The sequence below is a fragment of the Musca autumnalis genome, unplaced genomic scaffold, assembly GCF_047663935.1.
Source record: "Musca autumnalis isolate F117 unplaced genomic scaffold, ASM4766393v1 scaffold_1, whole genome shotgun sequence".
Taxonomy (NCBI): Eukaryota; Metazoa; Arthropoda; class Insecta; order Diptera; family Muscidae; genus Musca; species Musca autumnalis.
In genome coordinates, this window is record NW_027411644.1 from 71759591 (window position 1) to 71776165 (window position 16575).

Below are 16575 nucleotides of genomic sequence, written 5' to 3' on the forward strand. Positions count from 1 at the left end.
AAAAAAAACGAAAAAAAATTTCGAAACAAAATGTCGAAATATATTTTTTTCAAAAATTTAAAAAAAAAAAATACAAAAAAATTTTAATTTTTTCAAAAATTAAAAAAATACTCCTTGGGTTTTTACAAAACCTATATAACTCGTATAAAAACTCATATACTCAAAAAAAATGTTAGTTTGTGTCAAAAAGCTGTAATTCATATGGGAAACGGTATAGAAAAACACACATTTTTACCCATGTAATTTCAATAAATTTAAAAAAGTGTTAAACGGACGGAACGGGACGGGTACAAAAGTATATATGGGCTGAAAGAGGACACTCTCGGGCATCTTTCTGTGAAAACGGAACTTTTTCCCATGTTGTTCCAATATTTTTACCTAAAAGTTATAGTCCACTAAATTAGGAATTTCATAAAATTTAGTACCTGAGGAAAAATAAAATAGCACATGTTGTGTAAACGCTACGGAAATTTACTAGAACGATTTTAAAGGCCACATTCCATCCTACCTTACAAAAAACAATAAACACAGTATCTGTTATAGTTTCCGAGAAATAGCTACGCTTTCTCCAGAAATTTGCAAAAATTACGTACATATATTCCAAAAATGGGGAAAATGTTCGTCTTTAGGGACACACCACGCCCACACCTTCCAATATTTTTACCTAATTTTTTGGTTTTCTTAGTTTCAATATATTTAATATCGAATCCCACATAGAAATTAAATATCTTTGACAAAACAAAATTTTGTTTTCTGGCCAGGAAATTCGATTCCTGAACCATTGTGCGGCACCAACTAAAATGACAAATCCGCAAGATATTTTCGCACGAAGTTTCTGATTGATCTAAACTTTGCACATCGTACTATTTCATTCAGTCATGTGTCAGGTTGGAATACAGACTATATTGGACCACTCCGTTAGGTACCTCCCACATACAATTCGGAAAAATTAAGTATATGAGCTCGTCTCGGATGGTTGTGATTCTTGCACTAGGTTGTCCTTGCGGCTCATTTAAAACGGTACAATTTTTTCCGGAGTAAGTCTATGCTTCCTGAAATAATGGCCGAAAACCTCACAAAGAAAAGAAAACCCTGCCGGCACATTCTAAAATGGCTATAGCGCAAGATAACTCTAAAACTTTTCCAAAAATTTCTTCTTAAGGTAAGGTCACATTAGGCAAATATTTGCTCCAGCAACAGTCTGTGTGTGCTTACTGAGAGCAAGTGAGCGTAAATAATTCATTGAAATTTATTTTACGTAATTTAATATTTCGAGTTGTCTATTAGCCACAAGTTTGCTTATTAAAAATGTTTGGTATATATCTATGACTTTTTTTTGTCAGTGGCTGAGGGTACATCTCCGTCACCTCTTTATTTAAAACGAATTATCAAATTTGTTGTTAAATTTTTCCGCATATTAAAAAATATAGCGATAACTACTCTATAACTAGACGTAATATTCTAGTTTCAATAGTTAGAAGGGTCTTCTTTATACACCTTCACCATCATCTAAAGAAGATATTTATAGAACTCTTAGAGGTCTTTCGTGGTCTTATACAAAGGGTAAATACCTTCATTATTTCGAAAAATAGGCAGTTCAGAAAACGAAAAAGATCATAGCTGTGACCAAGCTTCATTTAGAAGGCGAATTCAGACCTTAGTCTTCATTTGCTGCAAAAAGTTTTTGTGCGAACAATCCGCCAAAGAAAGAAGAAAACGATAAAATATTATTTGACAGCAAGTGAAGGCATGAATTCGCCTTTTGTATCACCTTCCTAAATTCGCCTTGACTGTGACCTATGAATACCTGCCGTTAATAACAGATTACACTGTACAACACAAAAAATAATTACACTATAATTCGGCGAGATTATGAAAGAGGACCGAAAAAAAGAAGACACGTGTATCGGCGTTTTGAAAGTTTACGCCGCGAAGTAACCGAAATAGGCGTGGCAAGTTCCGCCCATTTCTACAGGATTTGAAATATTCGACATCAGATTCCTTGGAATTCTTGCATTTTAGGTATAAAGTGTCTTTGGCAATATTACTGACAACAATGTGGGAAATCTTTTTATGAAAAAAATAACCCTCATGCGAGTCACTAAATGGGTCTTTTTGGTCTCTTTTTTTAAAAACGTTTAAAAACACCTTTAAAATTTGATCGTATCAGGCCAAAATATTCTACAAAATTATTGGTCGTAAAATTTTACTATAGGTCCCCGAATACACCAAAACTCTAAATCATTCCTAAACGCCAAGAATCTGCCAAAAGTAAAATCACGTTTTAGGGTTAATGTTGTACTTTATCTGAGTTTATTAAGTTTTGTCCCACAAAACTTCATTCTAGATAGAAGACGTCAAAGACAAAAATATTCTCCATCAAATTTCAATATAAGTCGCCGAATAAATGAAATATGTATTTGCAATATATATATAGATAATATATACATCAAATTTGCAAACAAAACACCCAAATATTTTTTGAATAAATTTGTTTCGCTCTTTTTTCGAGTTGATGAAAGTAACATAAAATTTAGTTTTAGACGAAAGGTGTTAAAAGAAGAAATATTTTACACAAAATTTCACTGTAAGTCCCAAAAACAACTGGACATCTAAGTAAAATATCTTGTTGAGAAAATTACGTTACAAAATTAGATATTATAGGTAGAAATTTAAGTTAAACTTTTAGACTCTTAATTAACCCTCCCATGCCATTTGTCGAATATTTTTGACATTTAACAATGTTTTTACATGGGCAGAAATTATTTTTGACACTAAAAGTCAGTTTTATCAGAGCAGGAGTAGCTGCCATCATTATAGTATTTAGGACCATGCCAAAATCATGGATGTTAGGACTCGTATGTCACTTCAAATATTCAAAACGCCGATACACGTGTCTTCTTTTTTCGGTCTTCTTTCATAATCTGTCCGGGGTTCCTTGTAATTCTAAGAAAAGTTAAATTTTGTTGTACAGTGTTATCAAAATCCGTGGTAAATTACTTTAATTTCTTTATTGGCAGTTCATTTACGAAAAATATTTAAAACAATATATCTGCCATATTTACTTGATGGTCACGTTAGTTATGACTCAAATAACAAAAACGTCATCAATAATCCTACCAATAAAATCAGTTGCAACAACAACAAATGAAAACGCCTTTGTCACCTCTTGTAAATATTATCATATAAGGATTGCGTGACTCGTAGCCAATATTGTAAAGAAAATAGTGGCTTTTAAAGTGCTTATTTGATGATTCTTATTGGCGTGTTGGCAGTGACGTTTCTAAAAATGGGAAAGAAAGTAATAAATATTTCAAAGTAATACATACATATGTATATTATTTCCAATACATATGATGGACCTCCTTTTTCTTAGGAAAGAGGAAGAGGAAAAAATTCTAAAAATTGACTACGGCGAGGGATTGGGTCATCAAAATATCCTCTAATGACAAGTAAAATATCATAAACCTATCGCTATTAATTTTAGATTTAATATACATAATTGCATAACATTAAGAAGCCTTGCAAATTCTAAAAACTCAATACCATTACCAGGTTAATTGTAACCAAAGGGTACAATAAGTGGTTCTGATTAGTAATGCAGAAAGTAGCTTTTTTACATTAATTTGTAACGATTCTTGTAACTCACAAATTTCTGATGGAATTAGGAACCTAGGGTTATAATCCCATGAATTCTCGCAACACATTAAGAGACTATTTTTGTTTGGTATATTGAACTACATCTGGATTTTTTGTCTTTTACATATTTTCTAACTTTCCCTTTAAGAATAGCTTTGCTTTTTTGCAAACAAATATTCACATAAACAAATATTCCATGTTTGTTTTTTTTTTCTTTCTTCAATTTTAATTTTTTTACTTCGTACTTACCTTGAAAATAACTTTTTGTTCTTAAATAACTAACAGACAGCCTTAAAATGCTCAGTCGATCCAATTTACTTAAAATATTCTGTTCAAATGGCAACAGTGACGCCAACAAATCTAATTCGGCATTTAAACGTTCACGATGCCGTTTTGAGGGATTACTTTTTGTGACGCCATCTTTGGGAGGGGGTTTTAAACTGAAAGTAAAAAAAAGAAAGAGAAAAATTAGTCAGGTTTGCTGTGATTTGGAAATACTCGCATGTAATAATAAAGAAGATTTTCTGTTGAAAATTTTATAATATAAGCCTATGGTAAAGTGTAATATAATTTGTTATTATTATTTTTTTTAAATAATTATATACTGCAGGATATACCAATCAAAGGGATATCCTAGAATTGTATAAAATATAATTATTGTAATTTAACTGAGTTAGAACTGTGCTGTATAATCAATTTCTCATTAGTAGCTTATTATATACACATTTTTTAAAAGCTTTAACCCACTTAGCGCCGAGAATTTTTTTGATAGAAAACCTACAATTTTTTTGAAAATGGTATTTTTTTAACCTTTTAAGCACTTAAACAAAATTCTCTAAAACTTCTAGTTTTCCTGCAATCTGGCCCTCTTTTAAAAGTGCAGAAAACTTTGAAGGGTAAAATAGGTGAATTCTTGCATGCCAATCCCTTGGTTTTTGATTGAGAAAATACTCTTACTATACTTCTAACAAATCCCTGACTTTATATGATTCTAACATTTATGATTAAAATTTAATCGCATATTTAAATTTTTTATCAAAAGTCGAAAATTACAAAAAAGTGGATTTTTCTGAATTGCTTGGGTTTTAGGCCAATTGCATGGTAATGCATATACCAAATGACAGATTACAGACAATACTATAACAAAATGCAAAAAAAAAACACAAAAATATGCGAAAATCTCCGAGTTTTACGTCAATTTTTGCAACCATTTTATGTAGCTTTTAAACGACCACTGACAGAATGTGGGTTAAAGTGCAACGCTACAAAAGGAGAGGATGGTTAGGTATGAGTTCAAGGTATAAAGACTTATTCTATAAATTATTCCTGCCCTACTAAAATCTGTCATTCATACTAAAAATTGTCAAAAAAATCTGTTCTAAAATGTTGTTATTTTTCGACTTTACAACCGATTATCACTAAGGGTTGTATAGTTCAATGATCGATTCACTGAAAAGAGCGTAGGAACTAGAGCTGCATTTACATTAAACTGGTTTTAATAAAATGTGTCTTTTAAGTTGTCAGTCAATCGAATTAAATTTTTATCGCATATTTAAATTTTTCAACAAAAGACGAAAATGACAAAAAAGTCTATTTTTCTGAAGTGCTTGCGTTTTATGCCAACTGCATGGAAATGCATATACCAAATGAAGCTTTATAAGCATGGAATGACAGATTTCAGACAATACTATAACAAAATGCAAAAAAAAAACACACAAATATGCGAAGATATCCGAGTTTTACGTAAATTTTTGCAACCATTATTCGTGGCGTTTAAACGACCAAAGCCACTGATGGGTTAAAGGGTTAAAGACTTATTCTATAAATTATTCTTGCCATACTAAAATCTATAAATTTTTAAAAATTTTTCAAAAAAAAAAAATCTGTTCTGAAATTTTGCCATTTTTCGACTTTACAACCGACTATCACTAAGGGTTGTATAGTTCAATGATCGATTCACTGAAAAGAGCGTAGGAATTAGAGCTACATTTACATCAAACAGGTTTTAATGAAATGTGTCTTTTAAGTTGTCAGCAAATAGAATTAATCTGTTTTTGGAACCAGTGAAGGAAAGGTTTATTTCACTGTGCAACAACAACAGCAAAAATGACAAGAAAAAGTCAGTAGATTATGAAAGAAGGGCTAAAAATATGAGACACGTGTATCGGCGTTTTTAAAGTTTACATCGGAAAGTAACCAAAGTAAGTAGGGCAGTTTTTTCTATAGAAAAAATTCCTCAGGAAACTGAGGAAGGACACTTTTTTGTATAGAAAAAAATTCCTCAGGAAACTGAGCACACTTTTTTGTATAGAAAAAATAAAACTTTATTCTATAAAAAAATCTCAGGAAGCTGCGGACACTTTTTCCTATAGAAAAAATGCTCAGGAAGCTGAGGACACTTTTTTCTATAGAAAAAAAAATAATATAAAAAATTTCTCAGGAGCCTGAGGACACTTTTTTTCTATAACTAAAATCCTAAGGAACCTGAGGACGCTTTTTTCTATATAAAAAAACTACTCTGAGCCTGAGGACACTTTTTTCTATAGAAAAAAATTCCTCAATATCCTGGTGTGGATGGTTTCTTATATAGAAAAAATCCTCAGTAAACTGAGTCGTCTACTGTAGTAGATGGGTTGACTCACGGCGGATCTGTCCTTCGGGGTTCTTAATATACTCAGCAAGGGCTTTCATCTCCAAAAGGAATTATCTCTTCCCCAAAATTTGTGTTCACAGTGTAATACTTTGTATTAATGTTCAGTCACCATTACTTCACATTTTTTTCTAGATTATTACAAACCATATGTTGTCGATTCCTTCAAAGGATAACTCATAAGCGTTAATAATTGTCTTATTGCTAAAACTCTATAGGAGGTAAACTGTGTGGTGATGAAAATCTCCCCAATCTATTAACCACACCAACCAGATATCAAGGATATCATCTAATCGAGCGTTTGCCGCTTCAACACACCATGTCAAAGATGTTTGATCGCAATATACCACCCCAAAGGGAATCAAACCCTAAAACAATTCATTTTTAAATTGCACAATTGCCTTATCACGGTTATGTTCGTGACTAGTTTGGAAGGATGGTGGGTGGGTGGCTGGGTTGGAAGATTTTCTTCTTTATTATAGGGTAACAAATGTATATTTGCTACATTGTTGCCCTGATAACAATACAGATGAGCAACGGCAATTAGAAGATCAAGTGGCCATGAATAATCGATTTTTAAATACGAAATTATTTTTTTTTTTTGGTATTTTATTGTGGAGTATTAATGATTAGTAGTCGAACATAAAGCGCCAACAAAAGAAGAATAAGGAATCTTTGGAATGACCAGGGATGGTTTATATAGGGAAAAATAAATACATAAGAACGAAACTTTTAAATTCATCCTTCACAAATAGGACTAGACTGGTATCAATAATACACCGTTATTAACTTAGTATGTTTTAGGTTTGGACATAGAAAATATTTCATACATATTATGAACGATTTTCCTAAATCCAAAAATATTGTTTTCTTCGAAAACTTAAGGTATTGGAATAAATTCATCATTTGTTCCTATGTAGATTCCTAAATAGTAGCATTTTAGGAAACCTTTTTTAGGTTATATTGGCTCAGTTTGCATTAAGTGGATTTTTTAAAGGTCAATATAGTCCTTTTTTCCACTAGTAGATATTGTTCTTATGTCTCAGTGGTCCGTTACTAACTTTAGGTGGACTTTATAATGCTTTCTCTAATGTTTAGTGGATCATTGGGCTTTTGATAACAATTTTTTACAGCTAAAATATATTTCAAAGGCCGATTCTCCCACTCTTCTTCTTAAAACCATGTTTAACATTCAGTAATAAAATACAAAGGAAGAAAGAAACAAAATCCTTCAAAATCGTTTTATTGAAGATAATGAAATCCTTTAAAAAAATTCAACGGAGTCATTATAAAATTTTGGTAATAAAGGCGTTAATATAAATTTTGTTGTTAAAAAAAAAAACAACAACAACAGTGGAATAAACAGCAAAAAGACAAAATACACTGAAAAAATAAAATAAAAAATCAGCATTATTGTGAACGAAAAGAAGAAACAAATGAATTATTTTAATTAAGGTGGCTGGCAGAGTTTTGGAATATTTTTTCATGGATTACAAAACATGGATTCTTTAAATAACTTTTATTCGTGGAACAACGTAGATTTTTAAAATAATATTTTTTCGAAAAAATTGGTTTATGCATAGAATGTTTTCGTGGATTTTTCATCGATTTTTAAAAGATTTTTTCGTGAATCAGCGTGGAATTTTAAAGATTTTCTTTCATACACCAGCGTTGATATTTTAAATATATTTCTTTCATAGACCAACTTAGATTTTTTAAAGATTGTTTTCCCATAATCCAACGTGTACTTTTAAATAGCGTTTCCCGTGAACCGGCGTGGATTTTTTAAAGATTTCTTTTTCAGTGAACTATCGAGGATTTTTTTAAACATTTTTTTCGTGGACCAAGAATAAGTTTTAAATATTTTTTTATAAATTTTTTAAAGAATATTTTTCCATAAACCAACATGGATTTTTTAAAGAGCGTTTTCCCGTCAACCAGCTTGTATTTTTAATGTTTTCTTTTTCAGTAAACATTTTTTCGTGGACCAACTTCGATTTAGTAAAGAATTTTTCGTGGTTTTTAAAAAATTTTGTCGCGTTTTTTAAAGATTTTTGGTGGAGTTTTTAAAGAATTGTTCGTAAATGTTTAAGGTTTTTTCATGGATTTTTTAAAGATGTTTGTTGTAGACCGCCGTGGATTTTTTTAAAATTTCTTGGTGGATTTTTTTTATGGAATTTTCTTGTGGAGTTTTTAAATATTTTTTGTGATTATTTTAAAGATTTTTTTTTGTGGTTTAAAAAAAAAATTAATGAATTTTTTAAAGATCTTTTGTGGGTATTTCGAAGATTTTTTTAAAAGAACTTTTTTTCCTTCATTTTTAAAGATTTTTTTGTACTTTTAAAATTTTTTTTCGAACATTGCACGATGGGGCCAATGACAGGTTTGCGAGGCAACAAATCACTGGGGCAAGCTAGACCTTCGAAATTTTGTACAGATGTTTATAATAGGCTTAGAAACGAATATGCCAAATTTGGTTCATATCGGTTCATATATACATATAGCTCCCGTATATATGTTCGCCCGATTTCAAGCAATTGATGGACCAAACACGCAAATTCTGCCCAATTTTTATGCGATTTGGAAAATACCTCGGTATCAGGACTACAAATAAGTTTGCCAAGTTATATTGAAATCGGTTCAGATTTTGATATTGCTCCCATATATATTTTCGCCCGATTTTAGGTATTTGAGCACCAATCCCGCTATGTATGTCCAATCTTGATGAAATTTGAAATGTGTGACGGATTTTGGTCTAGAAACATTTTTGGCAGATGATATTGAAATCGGTTCAGAATTGGATATAGCTCCCATATATATATTCGCCCGATTTCAGGCAAATGATTGACCATGCATGCAAATTCCATCAAATTACAATAAAATTTGGAAAATGTTACGGAATTCGGACTACAAATAACTTTGTCAAGTTATATTGAAATCGGTTCAGATATAGAAATAGCTCCCTTATATACATATGTTCAAATTTCATGGTTTTGTCTATGGTCTGTTATAAGTTAATAAAAAAGGTTCAAAATTTAGTAAAAATCGGCTAAGATTCCGCCACAAAAGCCAAGTTTGTCTGCGATATATTATATATATATTATTATATACGTCTATAATTTTTTTCCGAAATCCAATTGATAACATTAATGGGTTTCCGATTATTCTAAAACCAAAACATAAAAATGTCCATATTTTTAAGTATTACGACATCTGAAATCAGATTTTTATGAAAAGGCGCAGCTGGGCGCAGCTAATTTTTTCACAAAATGATAGTACACATTAATACCTTTCACCACATATATATAATATCCTAGATCTACCTAGATCTCAAAAGTTATACTCCAGAGAACACATGGATAACAAAGCAAAATACTCCAAAAAAGACATAACATCTTAACTCAAAAATACATTTACCACACATAACATTTTTATTAATTGTTAACACTATCTTATTTTACATACCCATTGAAGAGCTTTCCATGTTTAAAAAATATAAAAATGTTGAAAAATTTTTTTTGGCGCCTAAAATGCTTTCACTACTTATTTATAATGAATGTCGGAAAATTATGCAAGAGAAAATATGTCACCATTACCAGATCAGTATGTCGCAATGTGATGTTACCAGATTGATTTATTTTTTATTTTTAGTGATTCAGAGTGTTGGCAATCGAAATCCGTTATTATTTTTTTCAAATTGTTCACTTCAAAAATTGACTTTTTGCCTCGAAAACCTGCTATTGGCCCCATCGTGCATTGGTGGCGTTTTTTGTTGGGATAGTTGGTACAATTTTGTTTTTTCAAAAAAAAAAAAAAATGTTAAAACACCTAATTTATTAGTGGAAAAAGAAAAAGGGGTAAGGCAGGAAAAAAAGTTTTTTCGTTGAATTTTTACGAATTTGTTTCGCGGACTAACGTGTTTTTTTAAATATTATTATTAGGGATTTTTTTCGTTAATTTTTTGTTTCGGAGTCCAAAGACGATTTTTTTTAAAAAGTTTTAATTCGTGGACCATCGTGGTTTTTTGTGGATATCTATTACATTTTTTTCGTGAATTTAAATATAAAAAATCGTGGATTTTTTAAAGAATTGTTTTTTCGTGGAGTTTTTAAGGAAAATCTTTGTGGAGTTATAAAGATTTTTTTCGTGTATTTTTAATGATTTTTTCGTGGATTTTTAAATGTTTTTTTTTTTTTTTTGATTTTTTAAACAATCTTAAATTTAATCATAGAAATAATGGTTTTAGACCCCAAGTAAGTTTGTACGATATCCGTTTCAGACAATTTTGAGTAGATCTAGCAATGTCCGTCCGTCTGTCTGTCTGTCGGTCTGGCTGGCTAATGCGCACGATAACTCTCGAACGGATCAATCGATTCAGTTCAAATTTTGGGTATCGAAATATTTTGTCCAGATTCGATTTATGTTCGAAGATGGGCCATATAGGTCCACTCCTTCAGGTACCTCCCCCACAAATGTTCAAAAATTGTCGCAAAACTTGTGCGCACGATAACTCTTGTAGGGAATAACCGATTTGGTCCATACTTTGCACATCGTGTAATTTCTACCAAACTTAGATGAGGTTCCAATATGGACTCAATCGGTCCACCCCTTCGGGTACCTTCCACACAAAATTTCGGAAATCGCTTTGATTTTTGTTTACGCAAGTTGTATTCGCTGTCCTCTATATGACGCTGTAAGTTTCATTAGGGCCATACTTCCTGAAAAAATAGCCTGAAAGTTGAAAAACAAACCCTATGAAACCATGTTTATGGGTGGAAGCGCAAGATTATTCTCGAACGGAAATGCCGATTCCGGCCAAAATTTGGCCTTCGTAATATTGATTCCAAACTTAGTTTAGGTTCGTAGATAAGCCATATCGGTGCGCACGATAACTCTTGATGGGAGTGACCGATTTGGTCCATACTTTACACATTCTCATAACATCTACCAGATATAGATCAGGTTCGAATATGGACTATATTTGTCCACTCCATCCCGTACATCCCACACAAAATTTTGTTTGGATAAGTTCACTTCAAGACCTGCTATTGAATCACTTTGATTTTTGTTGAAGCAACTTACATTTGCTGCCTCAATTACGATGGTAAAAGTTGTTTCAGGGGCAAGTCCATACTTCTTGAGAAAACAGCCCGAAGGGTGTAAAAACCCCCTATGGTTTATGTCGGTCCATTCCTTTAAGTACCTTTTCCGCAACATTTTTGAACTCAATCAACATTTTTGTCGGTTCATATTAACCAAAACTTTGAAACCCCCTAAATACATAAGTTTTTTGTGAAAAAAGTGTTTCAATTTGCACAGGCTGAGGGTATATCTCTGTCGGCAAAGCCGACTGATACTTTTTTACTTGTTTAAATAATTTTTTTCTTGGATTTTTTCAAAAAAATTTTTGCGACGTTTTTAAAGATTTTTTTCGTACATATTTTTCGTGAATTTGTTAAAGAATTTTCATGGATTTTTAATTTTTTCCGATTTTTTAAAGATGTTTTTTTGCGTGTTTTTTTTTTTTTTTTTGCGTGGACCAACGAGGATTTTTAAAGATGTTTTTGTAGACCAATGTGGATTTTTTATATATGTTTCTGTGGATTTTTAAAGATTTTTTAAAGATTTTCGTGGTTTTTTAAAGATTTTTTTGTGGATTTTTTAAAGAATTTTTTTTTTGGTCGTGTTTGTTTTAAGGAATTTTTGCTCATGGATTTTTTTAAAGAATTTTTGTTTGTGTCTTTTTTAATATTTTTTTTTTATTTTTTAAAGAATTTTTCGTGGGGTTTCCATTTTTTTCGTACATTATTTAAGATTTTTTGTGAATTTTCAAAGTAATTTTTCGAGGATTTTTTAAGAATTTTTTTCGTTTTTTGTTTTGTGGAACAACGTGGACGAGCATGGATTTTATGAAGTTTTTCTTTTCACAAATTTTCTTGGTATTTTTTCCGGGGATTTTAAGGATTTTTTTATTTATGGAGTTTTAACGTTTTTTAAGATTTTTTCGTGTAACAACTCGAATTTTTTGAAGAGGGTTTTTTTTTGGATCAACGTTAATTTTTCAAAGATGTTTTTGTGGATTTAAAAAAAAATATTTGTGGTGTTTGTAAAGAATTTTTTTTTATGTTTTGAAGTTTTTTTTTTTTTGAACTTAGTTTTAAGATTTGTTAAAGATGTTTTTGTGGAAAAACGTGAAGTTTTTAAAGATTTTTTTCATGGATTTTTGAGTAATATTTAGTTTATTTTTTTATGGAATTTTTTCGTGAGTTTATAAAGATTTTTTCGTCCTTTTTAAAGATTTTTTTTCGTGGAGTTTTTAAAGATTTTTTCATGGAGTTTCTAAGGCATTTTTTCCGTGCTTTTTTAAAGATTTTTTTAGGAAATGTTCGTGAGTTTTTAAAGATTTTGTCGTGTTTTTTTTAAATAATGTTTTTCTTGGATATATCAAAGATTTTTTCGTGGAGTTTCTAAGGAATTTGTTTAAAGATTTTTTCGCGAACCGGTTTGCATTTTTACAGAATTTGTGTCGTAGACAAACTGGGATTTTTTATTTTTTTTTTCAGTATATTTTTTAAAATTTTTTTCGTGGACAAACCTCCATTTTTTGGGCTTTTTATTGTAAAAGAATATTTTTTTTCTTTACAAAAACTATGTTATAATAAATTCAGGTTTATAGCTATAGAGGGTTTACTTTATTACGATCAGAAAGCTGTCGCATTGAAATAAGGGTTTTAGACTCCACATATGTATATTAAGACCGAATCCATTTGAAGTCATTTCCATCCATTTGTCTGTCTAGCTGGTTAATACTTTAACACTAAGGGAGTAACTGATTTGCAAGAAACAACTTCGATCAAGTTTGGAGATTGTTTATGTCAAGTAAACTCCTTCGGGTGGTTATTCTACTAAATATTTCATACACCTCCCGCACAAAAATGTCTTTATGTAAAGGGTTTTAGTTCAGATAACACCGTCCGACAATTTTCAAAAAATTTTGTTACACTTGAACCGGACTATATACGCTTGAAAGTATAGGCAAAATGGAGTATAATGGTATTTTTAATTTTTCGTTTTTTCATCGTTTTGACCTTTTAGAGGTCAAACAAATTTCAAAGGTCAAAATTTTTCAAAAAAATATTTTAAATACTTGTAATCGTCGTACGATGCTGGTATTGGTGTCATATTAAAGAGGAGAGTATAGGATTTATATAATAATTATAAATTATTGCAGTCCAGGATAAAAAGGACATCAAAAATATCCTTGAAAAATTAAGTCAAAAGTGAGAATTTTTTTTTTGCTCATGGAGGCAAAGTTGTAGCTCTTGTCATAAAGAACATCAATTCTGGACAAATGAAATCCACCAAACCTCATTTTCAAGGTCAAAATCGCCAAGGTCAAACCCCTAGAAAAAGTTATAGAAGATGAGGTTTGGTGGATTTCATGTGTCCAGTATTTATATTCTTTATGACAAGAGCTACAACTTTGCCTCCATGAACAAATTAAAATTCCATCTTTTAAGACCTTAGAGGTACTTTGAAAACTAGGATTCCACCGAAGTCCCACATAGCTTCGAGTTTTACGATTGTTTATGTCTACAACATAAAATAATATTTTGAAACCAAAAATGTAAAAAAATCCATGAGCGGCAAAATATTTCAAATCTTTGAATTATTATTGTTAGTTTATTGCTGCGCTAAACCATCCAGACACCGTCAATAAACCCAAGTCAATTTCAAACAAAAACACACAACGTACCACCACCATTCAGAATAGCAATACAGGACACACAGCATTCGTTTGTTCCAAAGTAAAATATAACTTTTATTTCTTTCTTCCTCATTTTTCTTTTTCACAATCCTAATTTATTTAATTAAATGTATAAACGAGTCACTAATTTCAGTTGATGTGAGGGTGCATCAATAATTCCTCCGCAACTCACGTCTTTGATGATGATGATGATGATCATCATTGGTCTAATTATCTGAAATTTTTATTGTGAAATGTTTTGACCAGTTTAGTCTTGCCAACCAACCACCAAACGATTGCAAAGCACCGCATTTTTGGCCAATTATTTTTGAATCCTATAAGCCTTTGCAAGACAATATATTTTTAGACTATCATTTTCAAATGTGAATTTAATTGAATTAATTTTGGGAAAGGTTTTGAATGAATTTTACAATAAACGGTATTCGAATTAAATATTTAACGGAATCGGATGAAATTAGATACAATTTTAGAATAATTTAATAATTGTAGTTTATAGGGGGTTTAATGACAAAAGTAGCAGTTATCATCGATAAAGGGTATTGGAATGGAGAGTGATGAAATTTGTGGAATTTTGTTGAATTAAAAAAAATAATGAGGAACCCAATGATAATTTAACATAGATTAGGTCCATTGTAAGCACTTGGTACAATTATAAATTAAAGTTTCTAAAATTACGCGGGGGGAGTATCTTCTGTAAAAATATCAAAATGTTCCTTAAACTGCACATACATATGTGAAAATTGTAAACTTTTATGAGGGAAGGTGCTGTCCGATATATACCTTCATGGAACTTAATGTACGATTGGAAGAAGTTTGTCGATGCGTGACGTAAGTTATAGTGCTCTTCATTCATTTTAGTTGGTATTGGTAGGGGTTTTTAGAGCTTTTGAGGCATTATCTCAGGAGGTATGTACTTGTCCCCGAAAAAAATGTTGATCGTATCAAAGTGTTTAACCTTTATGACCCTGCATTTTTTCGAAAGTTTTTAACCATTAACAAAAATTCTTTAAAAAATCCACTAAAAATCTTTAAAAACTCCATAAAAAATTCTTTAAAAAATCCACATTGATCCACGAAAAAAACATAAAAAATGTACAAAAAAAAATTCTTTAAAAAAATCCACGAACAAAAATTCTTTAAAAATACACTAAAAAAATTCTTTAAAAATCCATGAACAAATTCTTTACAAAATCCATTAAAAAAATTCTTTAAAAAATCCTTGAAAAAAATTCTTAAAAATAACCACGAAAAAATCTTTAAAAATCCAGAGAAAAAAATCTTTAAAAAAAATCCACGAAAAAAAATTCTTTAAAAAATCCAAGGGAAATTTTCCCCATGAAAAAAAAAAAATTCTTAAAAAACCATGAGGATATCCTTAAAAAATCCACAAAAGAAATCTTTTAAAAAAATCCTTAAAAAGTCTTAAAAATATTCATTAAAAACTCCAGGAAAAACTCCACTAAAAATTCTTTAAAAAATCCATGAACAAATTCTTTACAAAATCCATGAAAAAATTCTTTAAAAAATCCACGAAAAATTTCTTTAAAATTCTTAAAAAGAAAACTCAAAAACGTCCCTTCAAAATAAAAAAAAAAATGTGAAACACCCTGGAAAAATTCTTTGAAAAAATCCACGATGGTCCACAAAAACATCTTTAAAAATCCAAAAAAAGTTCTTTAAAAAAATCCAAAAAATTGTTTTAAAATATTAAAAAAAATCGATGTAAAGTCCTTTAAAAAGTCACGAACAAAGTCTTTAAAAAATCCGTGACAAAAAAATTTTAAGTGTCCAGGGGAAAAAATCTTTAAAAAATCCACGAAAAAAACCTTAAAATTCCAAGTTTTTTAAATCGACGAAAAAAATTCTTTAAAATAACTACGAAAAAAATTTTTAAAAATTCCACGAAAATAATTTTTTTAAAAAAATCAACAAAATTTTTTTTTCAAAAAATCAATGAAAACGAAAACTTCAAAAAACCGCAGAAATTTTCTTTAAAAAAAAACACGATAAATATAAAAATTGCTTTAAAATTCGAAAAAAATAATTTTTTTAAAAAAATCAATAAAAATTTTTAGGATGTACATACACACATATGTCCCCTCTAAATGACTATCATTTGTTGAAATTATTTAGAGAATTTCCCATAATTTTCCTTTCCTTTCAAAAGTACTAATCATTCGTTTTGAAGTATCATATCAAAATGTGGAAAAATGCTGCAGTGGCAAAAACGCCTTCTTTTGCAGCTGCTGCTACAATACAATGTGACCTGACCTTAATGCCCCAACTCTCAAAAAAAGTTTTACTGGTCATTTATATTTGTATTCTGTTTCTTTTTTTCTTCTTGGTTTAATTTTATTTGGTCTGCTTTCTTTGGAAATGCAGTAATTGTTTCTAGTTGGTCTTTGAGGATTTGCTTTATTTTCTTTTCTTTTGGTGGTGGACAAGGTAATTTCGGTAAAAGCATTTTTCCTTAAAGCATAGTAATAAAAAAACAAGAACAACAACAACAAACAACATA

At 30.3% G+C, this 16575-nt stretch overlaps 1 protein-coding gene across 7 annotated transcripts in view; it reads right to left on the bottom strand.

Annotated features, from left to right (window-relative positions):
• LOC141401077 (uncharacterized) overlaps positions 1-16575 on the bottom strand; it is a 187469-nt gene that overhangs the window by 93547 nt on the left and 77347 nt on the right. For all 7 annotated transcript variants that reach the window (XM_073980932.1, XM_073980908.1, XM_073980956.1 and 4 more), the window contains exon 3: positions 3889-4079. In XM_073980932.1, coding sequence (XP_073837033.1) covers positions 3889-4079 — 191 coding nt within the window. The remainder of the gene's footprint in view (positions 1-3888; positions 4080-16575) is intronic.